Source organism: Euprymna scolopes, chromosome 17, assembly GCF_053919585.1.
Source record: "Euprymna scolopes isolate OS-2025 chromosome 17, ASM5391958v1, whole genome shotgun sequence".
Taxonomy (NCBI): Eukaryota; Metazoa; Mollusca; class Cephalopoda; order Sepiida; family Sepiolidae; genus Euprymna; species Euprymna scolopes.
The window spans coordinates 70,473,439-70,498,820 of record NC_136498.1 but is presented as its reverse complement, the minus strand read 5'-3'; the positions used below and the strand labels follow the sequence as shown (position 1 = coordinate 70,498,820).

General features: G+C 35.2%; 1 protein-coding gene across 5 annotated transcripts in view; it reads right to left on the bottom strand.

The window, feature by feature from the left end:
• The window catches only part of LOC145296782 (uncharacterized), an 823,821-nt gene that overhangs the window by 508,458 nt on the left and 289,981 nt on the right, over positions 1 to 25,382 (bottom strand). For all 5 annotated transcript variants that reach the window (XM_080142846.1, XM_080142847.1, XM_080142845.1 and 2 more), the window contains exons 4-5: positions 5,806 to 5,938; positions 2,317 to 2,539 (exon numbers count right to left, since the gene is read on the bottom strand). In XM_080142846.1, the coding sequence (XP_079998972.1) occupies positions 2,317 to 2,539; positions 5,806 to 5,938 (356 nt within the window). The remainder of the gene's footprint in view (positions 1 to 2,316; positions 2,540 to 5,805; positions 5,939 to 25,382) is intronic.

The window sequence follows — 25,382 nt, the reverse complement described above, 5'->3', positions numbered from 1 at the left end:
TAAGCAGACATGCAAACAGACATACATTTATATATTGGTAACTAAAATTTTTCGACCCAAACCGATGAAAAAGCTTGCCCTATCTGAATACCCTTTATGTAAAATTTCAAATATTTAGACCAGAAATTGTCTTAGTAATTTGGAAGAGACCGCAGAGGTAATTTTTTTTAACTTTGACCCCTATTATGACTCCTTAAAATTTATTGTTTTGGGCTCAAATTAAGTTATTAAGTTAGATCCATGTCCAAGGAACCTATATCTAAAATTTCAAGTGCGTAGACCCAAAATTGTCGGAGGAGTTTGGTAGAGTTCTCAAAGGTCAAATCGTTGAACTGTGACACATTAATCTCTAAATTTCTGGCCAAAAGCCGATCACATCGATTTTCCCAAATCTCAGTACCCTGTATATACAAATTTCGAGTCTGTAGACTAAAAATTGACAGAGTTATTGCGTAGGAAAATGTACACAGACACACACACAGACACGTTCACTTTAATATATATATATATATATATTTATTTATTGGCGTAAAATATGCTTAAATATGATATTTTAATTTGTTCTGATTTCGTATATATATTATCATAGATTCGTGATTTCAAAAGTAAAAAAAACTATTTAGATACTATCAGCTAGAATCGAAACCGAAACTGTAGCATTCAAAGCTGGTGATGTTACTTCTGCACCAACCTGATACGCATGTAAATTGATTAAAAGTTAAAAATAAACTAAGATGAATGTACAAAATATTTTACGATCTTTTCAATTTTGACCCATTGTTGACCTTTTGAAAACAATTTTAACCAGCTAAAGACCCATAAAAGAATGGCCCGTAATGATCCAATCCTTTGAAGACCCAAGCGCCGCTCTGCGACTTATAGTTCCAGAGGAGATAGAGTTTGACAAAGTAAAAGCCGGGCGCCCCTTCCTGCTAGTACTGTAAAAATATTAATGGTAAATACAAATATGGGATTCCTAATAACTGTATCAATTTTATCAGACGGCAGCACACAAAAGTATTTTTTATATATAAGTATTTATTATTACTTAAGGCACAAACGTTTGATGCGTATACAATCTTGAACATGTTAATTAGACACACATATACATATGTGTGTGTACTCATACGTCCACAGACATATGTATATGTGTGTTCTTTGTGCAGCGTCTGCTCATGTGTGTTGCATCATAATTGGTTTAGTGCAGGTGTGAATTTATTTTTGAAGTTATTTCCTGTGTTAAATAGAATTTTGACCAAAAATGACAGATATCCTCATTGTACTCATGGTTATATCAAAATTGTAAATAAATAGTTCGTCAAATACAGGTTCTATTTAGCGCATAGATAGACCTCTGGCAGACAGTACCACTCACTATTCAGCTGAACCTCTAAGCAATAAAGGCTTGACTACACGCTTCTCTTAAAGATCATTATATATATATACATATATATATATATATATATATATATATATATATATATATATATAGTAATTTATAAAATATATATGGCGATTAAGCTACACTGAATATTCTGCGTTTCATCCACTATAGGATTCGTCAGGATTATGCGCGAATTTTGTGGTTGCTTCTTGTTTTTATATATGTTGAGGATTTCTAGTTAGCCAATCAGCTTTCTAGTATCCACCGCGCCCCTTCCTATCAGCCAATGGGCATGCATTTTATCGAACAAAGGATCTGTTTTAGAACTAGGTTAGTGGTTTAAGGTAGACGTTTTCCTTCCTTTTTTATTTATTTATTTTTTATATATATATAAATATACCTATGTGTACACACACATGCACATATATATATACATATATATATATACATATATGTGTGATCGTTTATGTATATTCATGTTTATTTAATTTATTTATTTGTTTGTTTTCTATTGTTATTGTTAGTTTTAAAGCTATTTTGTATCGCTATCCTAGAGTAAGTTTTATTTTGTGAACACAGTTGTTTGCTATTTCTCGTCTACAGTTCAATAGATTTTGAGGTTCTTTAAAGTACAGGATAGCAAATTTTTCATGGAGGCATAATTTACATGGGTCGTCTAAATGTCTGCACGTGGTAGCTTGTCTCATTATTTTCCATTCGACTACCGGCGAATGTCCGCTTTCTTTGAGTTCCCAGTATTTATTTGCTAGTGTTGTTTTTATACGGTGTTTTTTATTTTTTAATGTACGCATAAATCTATACTTTCGTATATTACGTTTATGTGAGTAAATGAAGTAGTTATATATATATATATATATATATATATATATATATATATAATTCCGTGGACGAATATGTAAATTTCTGCTTACCTTTTTGGCCTTAGTAAATGTCAACGTTGACAGTTGATTATCCTTGTTCTTGTAGTAGAAATCAACTGTTCTCTTTTTGCCGTTTAGTCTGATACCCATCTGTATTCGGCCAGACGGATCAACGATTTTGATGAGGTTCCAAATCGCTTTACGCGTTGCGCCCGACATCATTATTGTACTGACGAAAGAAAACTGTTCAGGGAGACCACGTGGAAACAAAAGCCTAAAGAAAAAGAAAATATTTTAAAAGGAAATGCGATGAGGAGGAAGAAGCAAGGGTGGAATTTGGTGTTGACGTTGGAGAGAGAGAGAGAGTAGTTGCTTTTCTAGAGAGTTATCGAGTAGTTAATCAGTTTGCTTCTCCGAGATCAGGCGGATCCCGTGATGGCCTTTGTCCAAAGGGCATTGTAATGCGTTCTATGCGTTGTGGTCTGGTCAAGCAGGGATCTGATGCTGGAAGTCTGTCATTTAGCTAAGTAGACGGGTACTTCTTATAAACTCACCCCACTCCCAAAATATATTTGTTTATAAGCTGGAATTCTGGTTTGGCTTAGTATGGGGAGTGTTCATTGCAGAACTGACTAAAGGATCGACGAAATTCTTTAACTCGGCACGTGTACAACAATTACGGCACTGCAATGCCATGAAGGAGTGAGTACATGATCCATGTTCACATGCTGTCATATCAGGAAAGGGATCTCTGAGCGACACCTCACCTAATATTGTAAGAGTATTTCATCTTAGGATGTATTTTACTTTTACTCATATAAAAGATTGTGTTAGTCTTGTATATTTTGGGGGACAGCAGAATGATTCAGACATTTTCTGCCTACCTTAGAAACGGATTTAAGGCAAATCTTCCATTTCAGGTCTGAAGTGAAAGTCCATCCTAAAAGCTTTTCAAAGCAGGAGGGATCCTATAGGATAAAGCAATTCATTTCAATGGAGGCAAAATGAGATCCGAACGTTGGCGGTGAAAAGAAAGAAGCTTGATTTTAGACTATTAAACGTAACCAGCCAACTTTTCCCTATTACACGATGACGAGCTCCAAGAGAGGGAATCGGAAATATCTTGGTCATTAATGCTTTTCGAAGTGTTGCCATAGATAGCTTTGTCATTTGCATTTCAAACATGATGTCGGTGATGAGTACTACTTCGCAAAAGCAATGTCAACAGTGCCCCTGCCCATAGTTCCGCTATTAACTTGCCTCCTTAAAAGGGCAGGGCACAATGTTAGTTTTATGTTAAAGAAATCCCAGTTCTTGTAAAGGGGAACTTTAGAGGAGGATAAAAATTAAAATTACCTCAGTTTAGAAGGATTTTCGTCCACTCACTAAAGATAAAAAAGATGTAGTGGAATATCAAAACAGTTACTACATAATGCGTTTTGCTGCAAGCCAAAAGGCCTATGTTATTCCACTGTACTACGACAGTCTAATGCAATGATAGTAAATATAATACCTATTGAATGTAATGGACTTCTATGAAAAATAAACAAAAATATCATTACATTGGATTATTAAACAATAGCCATTTTGCAGTACAAAATCAAAAGTGTTCAAAAAGCAAACATATAACAAATAAACGTTACCAAACACAAGAAGCGTTTTCTATCTCACGAAATAAGTTCTTTTTGTGGCTAAACGTATTTTAAAACGTTTATTTAGTTTGAAACGCAAATACTGATGAGTCTTACGTTAGAACAATAAAACAATGGTCGACATAAGCCGATTATTCGGGGAGTCTCCATAATCGCGCAGCAATCGAAAATAAAGCAGATTCTAATAGAACGTTACGTTTTTTCACGGTTGGCGACATTTACTGGATGGATTTCTACAAGTATTTTGTTTAAATTTCGATTTTTGATTGATTGTAGAAATTTCCCAGACGGCCGGCTAATGTCGTCAGTTTGTTTCTTATTCTAACTGAAGACTTAATACTACTTGTGTTTTATACTGAATAAACGCTTTAAAATATGTTATTACTAAAACTTATCCAGGTTGATATTGGCGATAATGCGTAATTCCTCATAAATAATGAAGCACTATCAGCTGTTAATAATGCTTACGATTTCGCTTACTCTAGTTAACTTATGCTGATAGCGTAATGAGTAAAACGTCAATCCATTCTAAAAACAAATAATGGGGTTTCATTTCAATTTGAAATTCATGCTTGAGCCTATTAACTTGCCTCATCACGAGGGCAGATAAGATACGGGGTTTTAATGTGAAAAAAGTCCGCCCTCTAAAAAGGGGCAGTATTGTTTGGGACAAACATTTAAATTGCATTCGCTGAGAAGGATTTCTGTTTCACTGACGGAGGATACACAATATGAAGTGCAGCATCTTTACATCATAACCGCTCTGATTCCCATCTGCCATCAATTGAAATGAACGGCTCTCGTCTTGGCGAGGCTCCATGTTTTGACAAGTTTCTGAGCTTGGCCTTTACTCCATATCTGAGATGGAACACATGCATCAAATCCGTTGCTAGGGTCGCTGGAAAAATGGGACCCTCTACTGCTCCTGTAGATATCTCACTGCTGATGCAATTCTCTACCTATGTAAGAGCCAGCTGCGTCCAGTGATGGAGTACTGTTGCCACATCTGGCCAGGAGCTGCTAGAAACAGCTTATCCTGCCTTGGCAGAGTTCAAAATAGACTTCGTAGCTTAGTGGGGGATGCCTTTTCCTCTTCTCTGTAACAGAGGAGACGTTGCGAGGCCGTCTCTGCTTTATCGTTATTTTCGTGGCAAGTGCTTGTCTCAGCTTCAATCTTTGGTCCCTCCTCGCCAAACTTACACGAAAAACACTCGTCTAACTGAAACCACTATCAATAATTCCCCCCACCTTTTATCTATGCCTAAACCTAAAAGTAGATTCCATGAACAAAGCTTCTTTCTTAGAACTGCACGCCTGTGGAACTGTCTTCCGTTTGCCTGCTTTCCAGCTAACTACAATTTGGTCGTCTTCAAGTCCAATGTAAACAAGTTTTTGATGAACCGTCCCCCTTAAGCAATCCAATTGACCAAATTTCCACTATTAACGATTACTATGATATTATCGTATAGCTACTATACAGCCATTAACCCTTATCCTCGAGTGGTCTCCGGGGCTTGATAAGTGGTGAATCCTATGTAAAAAATAGAATAGGATACTCCAATTTACTCATAGTCAAAATGTCAAATTGTCTATCCACAAGGACGAGCTGTACTACAGCGAAACAATACATGTGAATGACAACATATTCTCCCCAAATTCGTAAGTTGTAGTCGGGGATCGTTGGTTGTTATTATCGATAATGCATAACTTTTCATAAGCAGTATTCTTGGGTGCTGAAGATTACCAGTATAAGCATTTGAATAATAGTTCAATAAGAAATTAATATTTTACGTTTTTCAATCATCAGAACCAACTCTGGAAAAAAGTAAAAAAAAATACACAGGTTTAGTTGGTGAGAGAGTGGGATTACAGCAAACATTTTACTTACGCTGTGGGAATGCGTAATTTTGCTTTCCTTGATATTCTGTAAGCAACCTGTGGTTCACTCGAACCTTTTACTCGCAAAACACCTGGGATATTTCGCCGGCTGTCTAACTCATATTTGGATATAAAATCAAAAGCTGAAACAAAGAAAAGATTTAAGTCAGTAAAAAATAATACGGGACAATCATAAAAAAAATAAATAAAAACAAGCGTGTTGTTAACATCTTGAACTTCTATTATTATACTAATGCTGACTTAATAAATGTTTGTTCTAAAGCTTTTTATCTAGATATTTTAAACATACAAAAGCAAGTCTCAGATTTCGAATAAAGTTATATTTGAGAAGAAAGCTTTGAATTTAATCTCCTAATTAAGCTTAATTTGCAATAAACTCACCAAACGACTCATTCCTAACTAAATTTAAATCTGTCACTATTATCGGCACTCACTATACGTTGTTTAAGTAACAGTTCTTATTGTATACAGTATCTATCACGCTCGCTTCTTTAGCTCTATATCTCTGTGTTTATTGATAGTCAAAAGTAATAAAGAAGTAATTATTTAAAAATAAAATAAAAAAAGCATATCGTCATTAGTAGTTATAATATTTAACCCTTAGCTGCAGAAAGAACTGAAGAGATGATAGGAAGAGATTTTACAAACAGAAATACAAAAATTCTAGATTGTTTGACAAAATTTAGTTGTTTTTGTAAACTAACTTTACCTGATTTGAACAATCTAACTCGAGCTTAATTCCTCATATATATGTAAATGGAGGAACGACTGAATTATTGCTATAGAAAAAACATGATTCCATTTCCGTTTGATGAAAACCGGTTTTCTTTTATTTGTTGCAGACAATATACTTGTTGGCTAATTGTGTATAAATCTCAAGAGCAATAGGAGCTTTCTATCATGTCCGAAAGTGACACAATATTCAATAAGCAAGATCGCAGATGTGCCACTGTACAACTCATGCTCTCTACCGATCTAAGTTATGACAACACGATCATTGCCACCACCCTCAAATGCATTGTTAAAATAGCATGAACGTGCTCAGAGTGATGAAAACAGTTTCCAGCCACGATTATGGTCTTTGGCGTGATTTCAAAGGGGGCCATATGATTCCACCTCACATCTTTGAAGTCAGCTTTAAAGTCAACACCAAAATGTACCTGGATGAACTGAAGAGTGTGGCAATCGCCTGGTTTTATCACGTGACCGCTAGCTGACCCTGAGTGTGGCAGCAAGACTCGGAGCCGGCCAACAAGTCCAAAGAGATCCAAGCTTGGCTTCAGAAGAGCTGCTTTGATTTTGTACTCCATTCTCACTGGAACTCCTCCTCCCCCGACCTGAGCCCGCTGGACAAATTCGTTTGATCATACGTCGAAAACATCACCAACATGACCTCCCACAGAACTAAAGCCAGTCTGATCGCGACCATCCGCAAAGTATTCGCCGAATTCTCACCAGCGCTTGTGGAACAATCATGCTCCCAGTTCCTGACCCGTGCCGAGGTCGTGATCGAGGCTGAAGGCGGCTTTATTGAATAGATACCAGCTCTATCACATAATAAAGTTACTTGAATTGATATTTTGAATAAAGTTTTAAAATAAAGCTGTAGTTTCGTTTTCTTTAGGGCGACACCTTTATCGTTCCACCCTGTATAATATATATATATATATATCGTGCGTCGATCATAATGTTAAAATCATTTTTCCGCTATAAACTTACTTGAATGACATAAATGTTAATTTCAACTAATTTTTCGCTGTGGTTAACGCCGACTTACTAATGGTGTCAGAAATGGCTTCGTCGCAGGGTTTAAATTCCTCGCTTGGCGGTAATCCTCACTCCCTACAACGATGATTTCCAAAAGGATGAAGCACTAGTGTCTGTAGGTATTAATAAGTGTTATAGTAATAATTATTCCGAAGTTCAGTTAGAAGTGGAGGAGTACAGGAGATAAATTATTTGCGCTCAGACTTAGGGTTATTAATAACTCCGACAACTAAGCCGAAGGCAGGGTGATAATAGAAGGTTGTCTTTTTCAACTCATCCTGTTATTAATAACCTTAAGTCTGAGTGAAAGAAGCTCCCCGAAACCTTTAATTTTACCTAAATTCGTTTTACGCATATAACAAACGAAAAAAGAAAGAAACAAGCAAAGCGCTTAGAGCGGCTGCTCCATCAACAGTTGTATAATATCGGGATGTTTGTAGTGCCATGTCGCGCATGGAAAGGGACCCTGCACTCATCCCCGATGGGCTTTCCGGAGGCCACAGTCCTAGTTGAAGAAAGGTCACCAAATAGTTTACTTATGTTGCATGTCTGTTACCCTGCATAACCTCTTATTCAGCTCCCCCCCCCACCTACGGAAACTCTTTAAAAACATGATGACAGTACAATAAAAAAAAACTAAGCTTAAACCAGGCCTAGGGACAAACAAACCCAACTCGCCTCCTTCCTTGAGGCTTTCATTCACTAACATCCGTGGGCTTAGAACTAATTTAGCTGATGTTGAAGCATTTCTCCTAACAAATACCCCGGATATCTTAGCACTAAGCGAGACTAACCTACACTCCTCCATCCCCTCTAACTACTTTAACATGCCTGGCTATCTCCCACTCTGCCGTAAGGACTCTGACAGACATATGCACGGACTTGGAGTCTACATTCGTAACACCCTCCCCCTGACTAGAGAAACAAACCTAGAAACGGACGATCAAGCCTTTATGTGCTTTAGACTAAACATACGACACAACATTAGTTACTTTTATTTTCTTTACCGCTCTCCCTCGACCCAGGACTGCACCATAATAAATAAAGTCTCTGACAGCATAGACACAGCACTCTCCCTTGACACTAGCGCACAGGTACATATATTTGGTGACTTTAATGTTCACCACAAAAACTGGCTTGGATTCTCTACTCACACACATTCAGCGGGCAGCACAACACATAGTTTTGCTATATCTCACTCCCTATCACAAATGGTTACGTTTCCAACCCGTTTCCCTGACCAGCAAGAACAACAAGCATCACTTCTAGATCTGTTTCTGACTACAGTTCCCGAGGATTGTACAACAAATGCTGACATCCCACTCGGGAACGCTGACCATGCAGTGATAATGGTAGAAATCGCCTTAAATTCTAGACCCAAAACTGAAGAGCCAGTGCTCAAAACAATGAGATATTATAAAAAGGCTGACTGTGAAGCCATCAGAGATCTTATCAGACATGCCCCATGGGGAAATATTTTTTCTCTTGCTGCTGAACAGTGCGCAAATAAGACCACTGAATGGTTCAAAACAGCAATGGAAGCACATGGTTCCATGCAGAAATTTTATAGCAAGCCCCACTCTCCCAAATGGTTTACTTCGACTTGCGCAACTGTCATTGCTCAAAGGCAGCATGCATACCGCAGATTTAACCGACATAAGTCCAGTTCAAACAGACAGAAGTATATAGAAGCTAGAAGTAACGTTAAGAAAGAAATAGAGACAGCTAAGAGAGGATTTACTGAAACCACTAAAAAACGCATCGAAGCACAAAAATTAGGAAATCGTGACTTCTGGAAAATCTACAACAGTGTAATAAATAATGGGCAATCAACAATTCCCCCGCTAATAAAAAATCACGTGGTTGTTTGCTCAGCAACCGACAAGGTTAATATGCTTGCCAGCCGGTTTGCCTCGAACTCCACACTAGATCCTACCAACCATCCCCTGCCTGACTTTCCTTTGCGGACAGACGCCACGCTAGACGATCTAAAAATCGCCCCTTCTCATGTACACGCTATCATAAAAAACCTTGACACTTCAAAAGCATGTGGACCTAATCTCATCCCAGCTGTGCTATTAAAAAAGTGCTCAGCCGAAGTAGCTCCAGTTCTCTCCAAACTCTACAACAAATGCCTTAATGAGTCTTGCTTTCCGGGCTGTTGGAAAACTGCTTCTGTGGTACCAATATTCAAGAATTCTGGCGAAAGAACTGACCCATCAAATTATCGCCCCATTAGCCTCCTCCCACTTTTCGCCAAAATATTTGAGACCATAATTAACCATGCTCTAGTCCGGCACCTTACAGATGCTAAACTTCTGACTGACAAGCAATATGGATTTAGACAAGCCCGTTCAACAGCTGACATCCTCACTGTAATCTCTGAACGTATATACCATTCACTGGACAAAGCGGGTGAGGGCAGAGCGGTAGCTCTAGATATATCTAAGTATTTTGATAGAGTATGGCACAAAGGTCTCCTCAGGAAAATTAAATCATACGGTATTACTGGTAGAATACTTAACATAATAAAATCCTTCTTAGATAAGAGAAAAATACAGATTGTCCTCGACGATCGTACATCTAAACAGTGTGATATAAATGCGGGAGTGCATCAGGAGTCTATCCTTGGACCTCTATTGTTCCTAATATTTATTAATGACCTCCCCGACAAAATTGCGTCTGAGATGGGTATATATGCTGATGACACTACACTCTATAACAGGCATGACAGGAAAACAAATGAACACATATCTAAAGAAATGGCAAAAACACTAGAGGATGACCTTCAATCTATAGTGGAATGGGGACATAAATGGATGGTCACATTCAATGCTGCCAAGACTAAACTGGTTTCCTTCAATAATTACAAGAAACCTTCTCTGCCACCAACTGCAATGGCCAGTGACTCCCCGTCTGAGAGTACATCTTTCAAATTGTTTTGCCTAACGTTCACAGGAAACATAAGTTGGAATAATTATATTGAAAACATTGCCCGGGCCGCTGCGAAAAAGGTAGGCTCTCTCTACAGTGCTAGAAAACTACTGACACCTGAAAGTATCCTGTACCTCTATAAGGCCACCATTCGCCCATGTATGGAGTATTGTTGTCATATTTGGGCTGGTGCATCTGCTACTAGTCTCTCGCTCCTAGACAAGGTTAAAAAAAGAGTCGCCAATCTGATAGACCCTGAACTGGCATCTAAGCTTCAGCCTCTGTCCCATCGACGAAACGTTGCATCCCTCTGCCTGTTCTGCAAGTATTTTAATCGTGAATGCTCTGACGAACTGCAGACACTTGTGCCCCCACGATAAACTCGACAGGCAGCTAAACCCCACCCCCACACAGTAGAGATCCCTAGATGTAAAAGATCTTTCTACTCCAGTAGTTTCTTCCCCAGAACCGCTAGACTCTGGAATTCCATTCCAAGTTCCTGCTTCCCCAACTGTACTGACATGCAGAAGTTCAAGCGCAACGTGAACCGACATCTTGCTGCCCAAATCCCAACATAGTGCCCCAGTAGTTGCTGCCCCTGATAGTAGCCCCCTACACCAAAGTGGCAATGCACCTTGTTTGGGGTGAAAATGTAATAAAAAAAAACATACTAAAAAAATTATTTCAGAGGTTATCAGACAACGACAGGATCAGACTGCTACCGTTAATGTCGCTGATATAGACATTAAGCAAATTGAATTTAAAAGCAAATCAAAAGGTTTGTTGCGGAAATAGCCTAAGTGAACTTTAGAACAATTATGTGATTTAGGATACGTCATCAATAAAATAATTAAATTAGATTTTTAGAGTCAATACTAAAGTTGTAACCGCAATTCATAACCTTCGTGTCATCGGCCTTGATTTTATGTTGCAAAGAAGCAATCTTCTAAATATACTGGCTTCGTTAAAGAATCGTTTTTGGTATCAGAAATTAACCTAAAACTTCTCCAGATTTTAATACCGATTCCCTCAAGTTGTGATTTTTCGAATCCGATAAATCGCCCCAATACTAATATACTATACTCCTATGATTTATATTTTGTGTGCATTGATATTCATATTAAGAAACTTTTTTTTTTACTATTTATTAAAAAGAAAATACAATTTCTTATATATGAGTCGTGGAATTGCATTCCTCTGCAAAATATCTAGCTAATTTGCATATTCTTTTAAACATTCATTTTAATTAATTCCCTATTAATTTTTTCGGGTTTTTATGGGATGATCATCTTTAGTTAACTATTACGTGTAATTATATTCATAAAGATATTCTACATGATTTATACTTGCGTATATATATATATATATATATATATATATATATATATACTTGTTTATTGTTATATAAACATGCTCACATCCCGCTGCTACAAACAGCCACTTGTTTCAATCAAACAACAGATATCATCAGGCAGCGACTTGACTATTAAAATGTTCAATGAATAATCTTCGTTATGATTATTCATTGAACATTTGAATAGTCAAGTCACTGCCTGATGATATCTGTTGTTTGATTGAAACAAGTGGCTGTTTGTAGCAGCGGGATGGGAGCATGTTTATATAACAATAAACAAGTATTATCAGCTCTTTTTATTGAGCAGTATCTAACAACCTCGTTGAATTCACTAGTCCATTACTTTTGAATAAAAAACCCGAGTATATATATATATATATATATATATATATATATATATATATATATATATATATATATTATAAAGAAGTGAACCATCGCGTAAATTCAATCAACTAAAATAAGATGGAAAACGGGGTGAGGAAAAGAAAAAAAAATGGGGCGAGTTATATGTAACACGTGTACAATTAAATAAAATAAGTCGATTTAAAACAAGATCGTTAAAATACATCCGAAGCGCTTTTCGTTCAGACTAACTTCGGGTGTATTTTAACGATCTTGTTTTTAATCGACTTATTTATTTTATTTAATTGTGCACATGTTACATATAACTTGCCCCATTTTTTTCCCCTTTTCCTCACCCCGTTTTCCATCTTATTTTAGTTGATTGAATTTACGCGATGGTTCACTTCTTTATAATTATTCTAAAATTTTGCCAATCGAATAAAATTATATATATATATATATATATATATATATATATATTGATGCATGCGTATATATATCTGTTTAAAAAATGTGCTAATAATAGACATGAAACTTTATCTATAGGTTATTCGAAACCATGCGAACCTTTATATTTGGGTTTAGCCAGGGAAAATCGGCGCAAAAAATGTGAAAATTAAACAATGGAATTTGCCAGGAGAAGGTCGAACGACGGCATTACGGATATGCAATTGGTAACGTAATCGCTACTGGTTTATATTTTAATTTCTAGCCTTGCAGCAAACATGTCTTCATAGGTAAGGGATTGACATCAGAGGACAATGTAAATCGTAAGATAAATGCTTTGGTTTCGATTCTCGGTGATGGAGCACGAGTCATTTTTTAAAAACTTTTTAAATCGTTACAATATATGCATGCGCCAATCAATATAAGATAATAATAACTACGAAATCTGCATTAATCTAAATATCATATTTAAGCGTATTTTATGACCGGGCAATGTCGGGCGGCATGTCTTCTAGCATATGTATATATTTGGGGTATCGAAATTGGTTTTGAAATAGGAATCATTTGTATCTATTTTCCTATGCCAAAAACGATTCGTTTAATTATCTTTTTTCATTTAATTTTATTTTAAAACAAAATATGGTAGTAATTTATTATTTAATCTATAAATAAAGCTCAAAGACAAAGCCTCAATGTTATTGAACTTAATCTTCGGACACCTTGCTTTTCTCATATCCAGTTGCATGTTAGTTGCTCACGCATTGGAAGTCTTAAAAACTTTACATTTACACACATGTTAGAGGTCACCCCGAGAGTTTTTTTTTTTGTTTGCGTGTAGAGGCTCTTCAAAATTAATGCTGAAGGTACATTTACCATGTTCAGATATTCACTGCTGAAAAGTAAATTTTAATTATCTCTTTAACAGAATAGATTACTAATGTCATCTTGACATATACCGTACATTAAATATGATGAGGATTTACCGGTTTTCAGCTATGCACTATGATATAAAATAATCATTGCAATTCTTACATCATATTTTGAAATAAGAATGACTAAAAGATAAAGGATTACATTAGTAAAGAGGATTAGGACTACTGGCGAGACTTCTATAAAATAAAAATGCACCTACTGCTCCTATCTAATGATGGATATGGAAAAAGAAGCCATTACGAGTTAATGTTTCGTTTAATCAATATGATCATTATGTATGAGGACGGAATATTCAAATATATCAAATAAAACCTGGCGACGCCGGATAATTCAGCTGGTATATATGTCATCCAAATTCAGTACTGTTTCGCTGCATCACAATTCATCAGTGAGGTTAGACAGAACAAACTACTTTAAGCCAGGATCGAAACCCGACCGCCTAAATGACATTCGATGCTTCTAACCATTACGTCATTAGGCTGCTGCTGTGTGGGTAGTGAATTAACGATGTTTTGACACCGTCCAAATGCCGAAGCTCGATTTGGTGACACAAAGAGCTTATATACATATTCGAAATTTGATATACAGGGTACTGAGATTTGGGAAAATCTTCTTAATCCGTTTTCGGTTATAAATTTGGCTGTTAAGGGGTCAAATTCAACGATATGATCTTTGAGAACTCTACCAAACTCTTCTGACAATTTTGGGTCAAAACACTTGAAATTTTAGATATAGGTTCCTTGGACATGGATCGAACTTAATAACTTGATTTGAGCCCAAAAAATAAATCTTAAAGTGTCATAATAGGGGTCAAAGTTAAAAATAATTAACCGCTTTTCTTTTTTTTTTGCTCAATGTACACCTCCAAACACCCGGGCAACGCCGGGCTGAAATGCTAGTATATCTATAAAATTGAAAGTGTCCGTCTGTGTGTGTGTGTCTGTCTACATTTTCCTACGCAATAACTGTCAATTTAAGTATACTGACTCGAAATATGATATACAGGGTATTGAGATTTGGGAAAATTTTTGTAATCCGTTTTCGGCCAGAAATTTGGCTGTTAAGGGGTCAAAGTTCAACGATTTGACCTTTGAGAACTCTACCAAACTCCTCCGACAAATTTGGGTATAAACAATTGAAATTTTAGATATAGGTTCCTTGAGCATGGATCTAACTTAACTTGATTTGAGCCCAAAACAATAAATGTTAAGAGGTCATAATAGAGATCCACGTAAAAAAAAAATTGACCTCTGCGCTCTCTACCAAATTACTCAGACAATTTCTGGTCTAAACATTTGAAATATTACATAAAGGGTATTCAGTAATAGGGCAAGCTTTTTAATCAGTTTTGGTCGAAAATTTGAGCTACGAATATATGAAGTATTTATGTATGTTTGCATGTCTGCGTAAAACTTTCGACAGAGGCCACGGATTTTCACAAGATCAGTATCGTTTTGGAGCTCGCCCCCTTCAGACGACAAATATCGAAAAATTAGCTAAAAACATTAATTTGCTCACGCTCATCTGGGTACTTTTCTACAAGGAGGGGTCGCTTTTTTCACAGATATTTTCGATTGTCTAGCCTTAATTGAAACCTACGTCACTTCCGGTTTGGCGGTGGTCGTAACAGCAAAGACGTTACGTTTTTCTCCCGTTCTTTTTTTCCTTCGCGGTACGGGTTCGAGCCTGCTTTCCTACTACCACTTTTTGCTAAACATACACCTCTAAAAACCCGGCTGAAATGCTAGTGTGTGTGTGTATATATATATATATATATATATATATATATATATATATATATATATATATATATATATAGATAGATAGATAGATAGATAGATAGCTATTACAGAATGATCAGGGATTTGCTAGGTTTGTGAGAATAAGGACTCATTTTCAAAATGGGCTGTGTCTGACCGTGTTGCGCCTATAAAATAAATAACGCTTAAGCAGACACGCTATTATATCTATTATGTTATTTGTACTAATCACTAATCAGGCACAAATCATCAAAGCTCAGAGGCAACTCAAGGATAAACGTTTTCACAATTCTAAGATGAATGGAGCGAGAGAGCAGCTGCAGTACTCTGCCAAGAAACCTATTTGATGGAATTTTATTTTTTTTACACGACACTCAAGTGCACAAGAGATTGGTTATCGCTATCAAGCGATTCATTCCTCGTTAAAAGATCTCAACTTTTTTTTCTTGCTTAGTGTATATTAAGCTAGATAATGGAACGCACTTAGTCAACTAGCAGCGGACCATGCGACAGGTAACCTTCTATTATAGGTTTTTGCACGAATCACTCGCACCAGATGGCAAACACGTGCGGATTTGATTGAGTTGGGATAGCATGCCATTCTTTATAAATATAACCCTGTAACTATGGGGATAAGTAAAGTGATTAGTTTCTGACAATGTATTATTATAGCACTGATTATTTTATTTACACGCGTATTTAGTAGATACTATTGCATTAAATAAACAGTTAATTATTCTACGAGGATGGGAACAGAGAATTCACGAAGAGAGAAAAATTGTGTGTGTGTGTGTGTGTGTGTGTGTGTGTGTGCTACAACATTTGCGTCCTAAATGTTACGCAATTATGCTCAATGTCGAAAATATGCGTTAATATCTGGGATGGTGAATCTACCGCTAGTCTCTCCTTGGACAGGGTGCAAAGGCGAGTATCCTATCTAATAGATGCCACACTGTCAACTAAGCTACAACGCCTGTCTTATTGCTTCAATGTTGCATTTAAAGAAATACATGAAAACCAGCTTTGAAAATGTTATTTTCACCGATGAGGCCAGAGCAACCTTTGATGGACCACATAGGTGGGTTGAAGTTTGGAGTCAAAGTTTGGAGTCCTCTTGTGTTCCCTACCCCTCATCGATTCCGTCGATAACAGGGGGTAGATATGTCATGTTTTGGGCTGAAATAATCTGCGATGAACGAATTGGACCATTGCGAGTGCCAGCAGGTGTCACACCATCTCAAATCCACCGATTTACATCATCAGTTGACAAGAGGCAATTCAAAGTGATTTTGAAGCATTGGAGTTATGTTGATAAATAAATATTTCCTTAAACACAATATAAAATTCGTTCTTGTTTTTGGTTAATATTGTTACTGGATATGTTCTTTATTTCATATAAATAGAAATATAAAGTGAGAATATTGTTTTATTACCGAAAATACACATTTTTAGACCCTTGCAATAAAATGGTACACACTTAAAATTACTAGAAACCAGAAAACAGATAAATTAGCATGACTTAAAAAATATTTGTTCAAATTCCACAAAAATCAGGAATATAATGCACCTTATTATGATTTTCCAGTGTACCAAAATTCATTTGTCTGTGTTTCACAGCAATTACAAAATTTAAAATAATACTGACCTCCAATAAAACGATATACAAGGTTTACATATATTTATATATATATATATATATATATATATATATATATATATATACACATTATATATGTGTGTACATGTATATGTATATATACATACATATATACATACATAAATATATATATACATACACATATATACGAAAATAACTTGTTTAAATACATTCTGATTTGTTTCGCGAAAAGGATATATTTCTTTAAAGTAACTAGCTGCTAGAATAATAATCATGTAAATCGCCACATTCAGCGGCTGTTCATAGTCGAGCTGATGATATTCTTAAGCATGAGGTGTTCAGAGTATCTTGATATTTTCCCAAGCTGATATATCAGTCGGTATTTATTTTCTTATGAGGAGAAAACCAGTCGTACTCTGATTTATTACGTCACTTTCATTCCCGAGCTGAAGGCAAGTCAAGAAACACACGTTGCTCTCATTTAATTTTCGTCAAATGTTTATAATTGGCATAATGGATGTCCGGATGGCCTATGAAATCAACTGAGTTAATATCGTAAGACACTGCTGATTTCAAATCATCTGTTTTAAATCGGAGTACTTTTAAATCGTTATTCAAATGGCTTCAATCACGCACCAATACATTTGAGAAATTTATGATCGTAAATTTTCGTCACTTAATAATCATGGTAGAATAGGAACTTGTTTTGTATGAATTCTGCGCGATTTGAATAGCGTTGATGTTTTCTATGTAAATTGCTCAGAAAAAGGATGAAGTCACTTGCTATAAGGGGCTAACAAAATACTATTTCAGGGTTAAAAAGTTTTATGTGACTAATATTCATTAAGTGTTATATGGATCAGATTTCGACCCATGCAAACAGCAATTCACCCCCTTTTATCAGAAAAATCGCTCGTAGAATGTAAAGAAATAATGGACTAAATAATATATGCGGCAAGCAATAATGTTATACATCTTTTTTAAACTTGAGGGTTGACTTGAACTTCTGCTGTATGTGAAAAATAGTTATGTGTTTCACATGTGTTTTGATGCCGTCTTCCATTCAGTATCAAAACAAGGCAGGTTGATGGGTGGTCGAATCCGCTCCGAGCACAATCGACAGGGGCGGGGTTGCCGCCTTTTTAAATCCGCCCGTTTTCTCTACAAGTCTGTAAACATCTTTTTCTTCTTTGTCAAGGAATTGCATTTCTATTTGGTAAACAAAGGTTTCGACACGACAGTCAGCAAATTTCCTTAATTATTGCCCCCCCCTTTCCATTAATTCGATCTGGTAACAAAGCAATTCAATATGATTCTCAGAAGAATATGAAAATTTAAAACTACTTTACTGCACATCAACAAACGATGCCACATATCATCTAAAACCAGGGTTACCAAACTTCTTTGGGCCATAGTTTACATGATGACATTTAAAACGTCGATTCTTTTCCTTCTGGTGAAATATTGTTCATATTTAAAAAGTGAATTCTATTTTTATCTAAAGAATTTAAAAAAAAAAAACGCTTTGTATTTAAAAACGGTTTAAAAGAAGATTGTGTTAACGAAAAGGAAACATAAAATACAAACAGTTAACGTTCCGAAAAGGGAAACTTTTGAAGAAAATATAAAAAAATCAGTAAATGATATAGGAATAATGATATATTTATAATTAAAATAATGACAACGATGATGAAGTGTATTAACAGATATATACGCATCTCTTTCTCACTCTCTCTCTCTCTCTATATATATATATATATATAACACATTTCTATAATGTGTGAGATGATACAATTATTTGCACAGTCAAAAGCCATGAAAGCCAACAAACTGGAAGTCCAAAACTTCGAGTTTGTTGACTTTTACGGCTTATGCAGGCTGCGACATTGTTTGGCTGTGTAAATAATCATATATAAGCAAATTTGTCTGTTTGTTTGTCTGTCTGAGGAACAATCCCTATCAAATTCGTTTTCAAATTTTTCTTCGACAGACTTAAAATCTGATATATATATAGTAGATTTGGACCCGTAGAATAAATTCAGTTTGGTCTTAAGCATTTAAAACATCTGCTAAGGAGTCAACATTGAAAATAATTGGAATTTGACAAACCTTAGTAGACTGAAAGTGTCTCGTACGCATGCGAATTTATGGCAAAAGTGTATTGAGAATGTTGATAGCTATGTAGGAAAATAAATTCTGAGGCACTAAATGTCGTTCGTTTTAATTACACCACTCCTGTTTTTGTAGCTTTTGAACTGCTTATAAAAAATAATAGAGCCTATATTATTGTGAATACACTAAACGCCCACAAAACTATTCATCACTGGCAAAATCGCATAAAGATTGGTGATGACTTTGTAGAAAAATACATTATATTGCTTGTGTTAATTATATCACTTTCGTCTTTATAACTTCAACTTGTTGAGGTAAAATACACTTTTAGAACGACCATCATATATATATATACATACATACATACATACACATGTGTATACATACACGCACATACATACACATGTATGTATACACACATACATACATTATATATATATATAAAGATAATTTCCCCATTATCTCTCGCCCACTCTCTCTCTCTCTCTCTCTCTCTCTCTCTCTCTCTCTCCCTGCATGTCTATCTCTAAAAGGTGATGCATACAAATAAATGTACCGATAACATAAGTGCATCCACAAGTATAATCTGTATGATATCATCGAAATAGTTTTGCATCTCTAGCTGCTACTTAAGTGATCTAATGGCGCTTTTCTAACATATTACACAATGAAATTAATCTATTTAAAGGCACAAATATATAGCATATACCTGAACACCTCAGTGGCAAAGATTTATAGCCGACAATAACAAGGTTGCTGTTACAATAAACGTTTGCTGAGTATGATGCTATCCCACACCCTAACTTAGAAAACACCGAGTAATCCTCGTAATAATTATTAGAATAAAAATATAATTCCGATAACAAAAGAGTTTTCTATATTGCAATACCGAAAGATTTGTGAACTGTCAATATTTTTACTGTATCGTAGGTTTCAATCGAGTTAAAAAAAAATAAGGTTATCCTATGTCCTCGTGCGCTTGTGCAAAGTAATTGGCGATTCAGTAATCTTCTCTTCTCTTCTATCTATCTTCTATCTATCTATCTATCTTCTTCTTCTATCTATATAAATAAAATGAACTCATTTTTTCACGTCTGATTTTGACCTTAATAGGATTAAAAATCAAGATATTTCATGCAAATATAATATGCACAAACGGCAGAACAATATCTGAGGTGTGTTATAGGCTTATTATTTCTCAAATTCCTCGATAATCAAAGATTTCTATACTTTTTCTGCTGAGAAGTCACGGCCAAAATCGGTTAAGATCAATGGAAGTGGTAAAATATTTTCTCTCTAATAAATTCCTCCTCCCCCTGCCACCACTTAACACCGTTTGGGGATCGTTCACAAGGAACAGTTGAGAAGAGAACACCGGTTTGGCTTCGTAGTTCTTTCATGTGAAGTTATTTAAAATCACTAAACTAAGCTGCAGTGCTCTGTGGCGTAGTGGTTAGCGTGCTGGACAATTGACATTATATTTTCACGTTCGCGCCGACCTACCGTAGTCGTTTTTTATTTTTTTAATTTTTTTCCTAAACAACTGGAATGGACTTTTCTTGGTGGCCGAACTGTTAACGTTGCAGATGTTTTTTTGTTTTTTTTTTCACACTTTATTTTCCTACTTTTACTCATGACTCCGGGTTTGATCCTTCCTACTTACCTACCATAACATTTTTTAAAACTCCCCCCCCGTCCCGGAAACAAACACTCGGGCAACGCCGGGTACCCCCGCTAGTGATGTAATAATTACGAACAAGTTTTCTGATCATTTTCCACTTGCTTTCTTAAAATAAGTTCTGGAACATCGAACATAAACTGCATATGTTTACCTAAAAAAGAAAACGCCTATAAAATAAAGATCTATATCTTTTTGTGCTTGATTGACTCCCATTTCTTAAAACTCAATTTTTTTCAACGTGGGTCATACGTCAAACATTTGGAAACTACTGATCTATTCGATAAATACTACTCAATTATCAATACCCACTGAAGAAAACGTTTCTAATAGTGAAGCCCAGTTAAGCACTCAAAAATATTTAATTGCTGGATGGTAATAGGACAATTGCGTGTTATATAAACAAAATACGTCGAAACCATCAAAAGTATACTGTTACGGTGAAAGCTGAAACAGATAGGTGAAATTTTGTGGAGTCAAGCATCCATGAATCTATTGTTAAAAGTGTTACAGAGGAGTCAGGTATCACTTATCATACGTTGAAGGTGTGAAGTTCTCACCGACAATGTGGAGTTAAACATCAATAATTAATGGAGATCAACACTCGAGTATGAAACAGTTGAAGGTGTCCACCCATATGCTAGTTAAGTAAACCTTATATAGCTGTGCATTCTGTATAAAAATCATCAATTAAATGGTAATATCACCAAACCTCTTAAAAACGCCTCAAATGCTACCGTTGATACAAGCGTTCATCTACAGGTCTTAGACATGCATTTTTAAAATAGATGTCAACATCTTATTTCATCTATTTTAGTATTATTTTCATCATGCTGAGTACTGTTCTCATCTTGAACGTTCTTCTCACAACGTTTTGCCCAATGTAACATCCAACTTATTTCAGATGCGTCCATGTGTAATCGTGGTGCTAAGTAATAATAACTTTCGGTCCAAGTGTTCAGGGTGTTGAATTTTTATTCTCTGGAGAGGTGAAACAAAGAATATAATAAAAAATTATTTAAATATTTTACCTGCTCATAGCTGGCGGCGTTATGAATTGTGATCTTAGGCGGTTAAGTAGCGAATGAGTAAACTAGCATTAATTTTCACGAGAATTACATTAGTACATGTTCAGTTTACCTCGCGACAAACGGAAATATACCCAGCTTCAGTTGGTATGACTGGAGCGGGTTAAAAAAAATCTCCTAAGACATTAAAAGTGATTGCGTGTTTGAGGAAGAACAGACAATTTCAAGTAAGTCTCTCGTTCAAGTGTAACAGATAACACGCGTTCGACAGTCTAAGTGTATGTTGCCTTTAGACTTTGGTCATGCGTATTAAATATTAAGACTAAGTTAAGAAAATTAAGTAAATAAGTAATTAGTCAGGCGATAATCGCACACACATGAACAAGCTCTCTAAATAAAACCTTTGAAACCTTAGCAGGTGTCCATTGTGTTTTCATGCACGAGTAGTTTCCGTTCAAAGGCGGCCAGAGGTCAACAACCACGAGAGGATCACGACCGACACATAAAAATAGACGATCAAAAATATGAAAAACCAGCAGCCGCGCAAGTATGTAGAAAGACATTATTCTACGCACAGGTACACGGGGTGCACATTATGCAAAAGTACACATTTATGTAAATGACGGTGTCCAACAGTTTGGTTAACACAAACTGTTACAATTATAATTTATCACAAATGATAAACAAGAGCTACATAATAATAAAAATGACTTCTAAACTAGACTATAAAATTAACCTTTAGGAAACGATTCATGTAAGAGCATGCACTGGTTTTATATTAAGATAATAGTTAATATTAGTCACTTGGCGATAATTAATGTAAAACGGCACTTGTGTAGTCTAGATCTTGAGAACAATTTTTTGAAGACGTTAATTCGGAAGAGGGGAGACGATTATTCGAAAATATTAAAGTTTCGCGTAAAGTTTTATTAAAAGCAAAACAGAGATATTAAATTAAGACAATAAGACAAAATAAAATGTTAATTATTTGAACATTTATTTAATTAAAATCAAGTTTTTAAGTTTTATAAAATAAGTAGAATTTCGAACTAAATTACGACTGGAAGTTTTTGTATTTTTTCTGAAATGAATGAAAGAAGTCATTGTATGGAAATAAATGACTTTTCGTCTCAAATTAACATTTTATGTTTTTACAAAACTAATGGGAACGCCCGGCCTTGCCCGGTCATAAATATATTTTAATTTATGCAGCTTTCGTATGCATTATTGCGGATCTAATTCTCTATTGAATATTATATTGTACCAAGTATATAGTACTGATTTCAAAAGTTAGAAAAATAACATGAGTGCCATTAGCTAGAAACGAAGCGAAAACTTAATATTTTAATTTTTATTCTAGTTAATGGCATCCAAATCATTTTTAGCTGTGTTCCCCTACCGTTTGAGCTATCGAATGAATTTGCGCATGCGCAAAAGTAATAGAAATATATCAGCAAGTTGAAATGAGCCTTTTGTATTTTAACTTGCCGATATATTCCTGTATGCATTATATATAAATCCAAGCAAAGATTTTCCTCGGTATGTGTATGATTACTATTTCCTGGTGATTTTAGTGTTATGCGATCAGTAATCTAGGAGTTTATCGGTTAAATTATTCACACACATACATTCATCTACTGTTTTATTTATATAACAATAATGAAATTGATGAAAGTGGTCATTATATGATATATGATTTTAACTTTTATTTTTACAAAATTAAACTTCGTAATAAATAGAAATAATCGTTAAAATTCATAAGTAATTTCGAAGAGTCATTATTGAGAAGCCTGGGTTTTTATTTTAAACCAACACTTTTTTTTTAGTTACAAGATTTTTACTTTCATAAGAACTTTTTGAATTGTCTCCTGTTCCGAATTAATGTCTTCCAAAATGAAAAAAAAATAACGTTTCTAAAAACTAAGATGCACAAATGTTTGTCAAACCTGTTGTAGCATCATAAGACACAAAATACACATTAGGTAATAAGATTAGACATGATAAGGTAATAAAAGTTTAAAACAATTGCGTCGTAAAAAAGCTAAATCATACATTACGCAGTAAAATTTGACATTAAAATATAAGGAAAGCAGATAAAATATACGCTCGTCAATAGTAAAATCATATGTAGTGAAATAATTCGAGATATTTAGCGGTAATTGATATAAGAATTCACTATGCGGTCATAAACATCCTTATATAGGAGATTCAGCTCTGGTTACTTTCAATGCATCCAAAACCAAGCTTCTATCTTTACATCATCAACGTTCTGATCCCCATCTGACATCAATAGAAATGAATGGCTCCCGTTTTGGGGAAGCCCTATGTTTTGACAAGCTTCAGGGTTTGACAATTACTCTTGATCTAAAATGGAATACGTACATCAAATCTGTTTCGAAGGTTGCTGGAAAAATGATGGGATCCTTCTATCGATCCAGTAGCTATCTACCTGCTGATGCAATACTCTATAGTATATAAGAGCCAGGTACGTCAAAGGATGGAATATTGCTGTCACATCTGGGCAGGAGTTATTAGGAAGACCTTATCTTGCCTTAACAGAGTTAAGAATAGACTTCGTAGCCTATTGGGGATGCCCTTTTCTCTTCCTTGCAACCCCTTTCTAAAAGAAGAGACGTTGCGAGCATGTCTTTGCTTTATCTTATTTTCATGGAAAGTGCTCGTCTGAGCTCCAATCTATGGTCCCTCCTCGCCAAAAATTCAGGAGAAACATTCGTTTGGCTGCATAACGTAATAGCTAATGGTTGATGTTTTAAGTTTTAGCCTTGCAGCCAATATGTCTTCATAGTTAAAGCATTACGTCAAATGAAAAAGTAAATCGTAAGCTGAAGGTTTTTGATTTTGATTTTTCGGTGGTGGCACACGAGCCATTTTTTAAAACTTTTTAAATCATTACTATATATAGGATCCAATATAATATAATAAATACAAAATCTGCATTTATCAAAATATCATATTTAAGCATATTTTACGACCGGGCAATGACGGACGGCCTGCTAGTAAGTAAATAGAGAAATAATTAGTTCGGTGATCAATGTAACGGAGTATATTTTAATGTAACTGAATATATGCTGGACCAACAGCTTGACCATTAGTGCAGTAATGTAAATGAAAATGTAAGGCAAATCGATGAAACATTAGTGCTAAGATTAATGTAAATTATTATATGTTAGGTGAATACATTAACCATTATTCTTGTAATTAATGTAAATAACTATACGTCAGGCAAATCGATTAACCATTAGTGTTGAAATTAATGTAAACGCTTACGTTAGGTAAATTGTTCTAATATTAGTGTTGTAATTAATGCAAACAACTATACAGTAACTACATAGTTTAACCATTAATGGGGAAAGTAATGTACACTACTATACTATAGGCAAATCTTTAAACGTTTATATAAACAAACTATATGTATATAAGTTTATATATTAATACAAACAACTATACGTATATAAGTTTATATATTAATGTAAACAAACTATTTGTATATAAGTTGTTTATATTAATGTAAACAAAGTATCTGTATATAAGTAGTTTATATTAATATCAACAACTATATGTTAGATAAA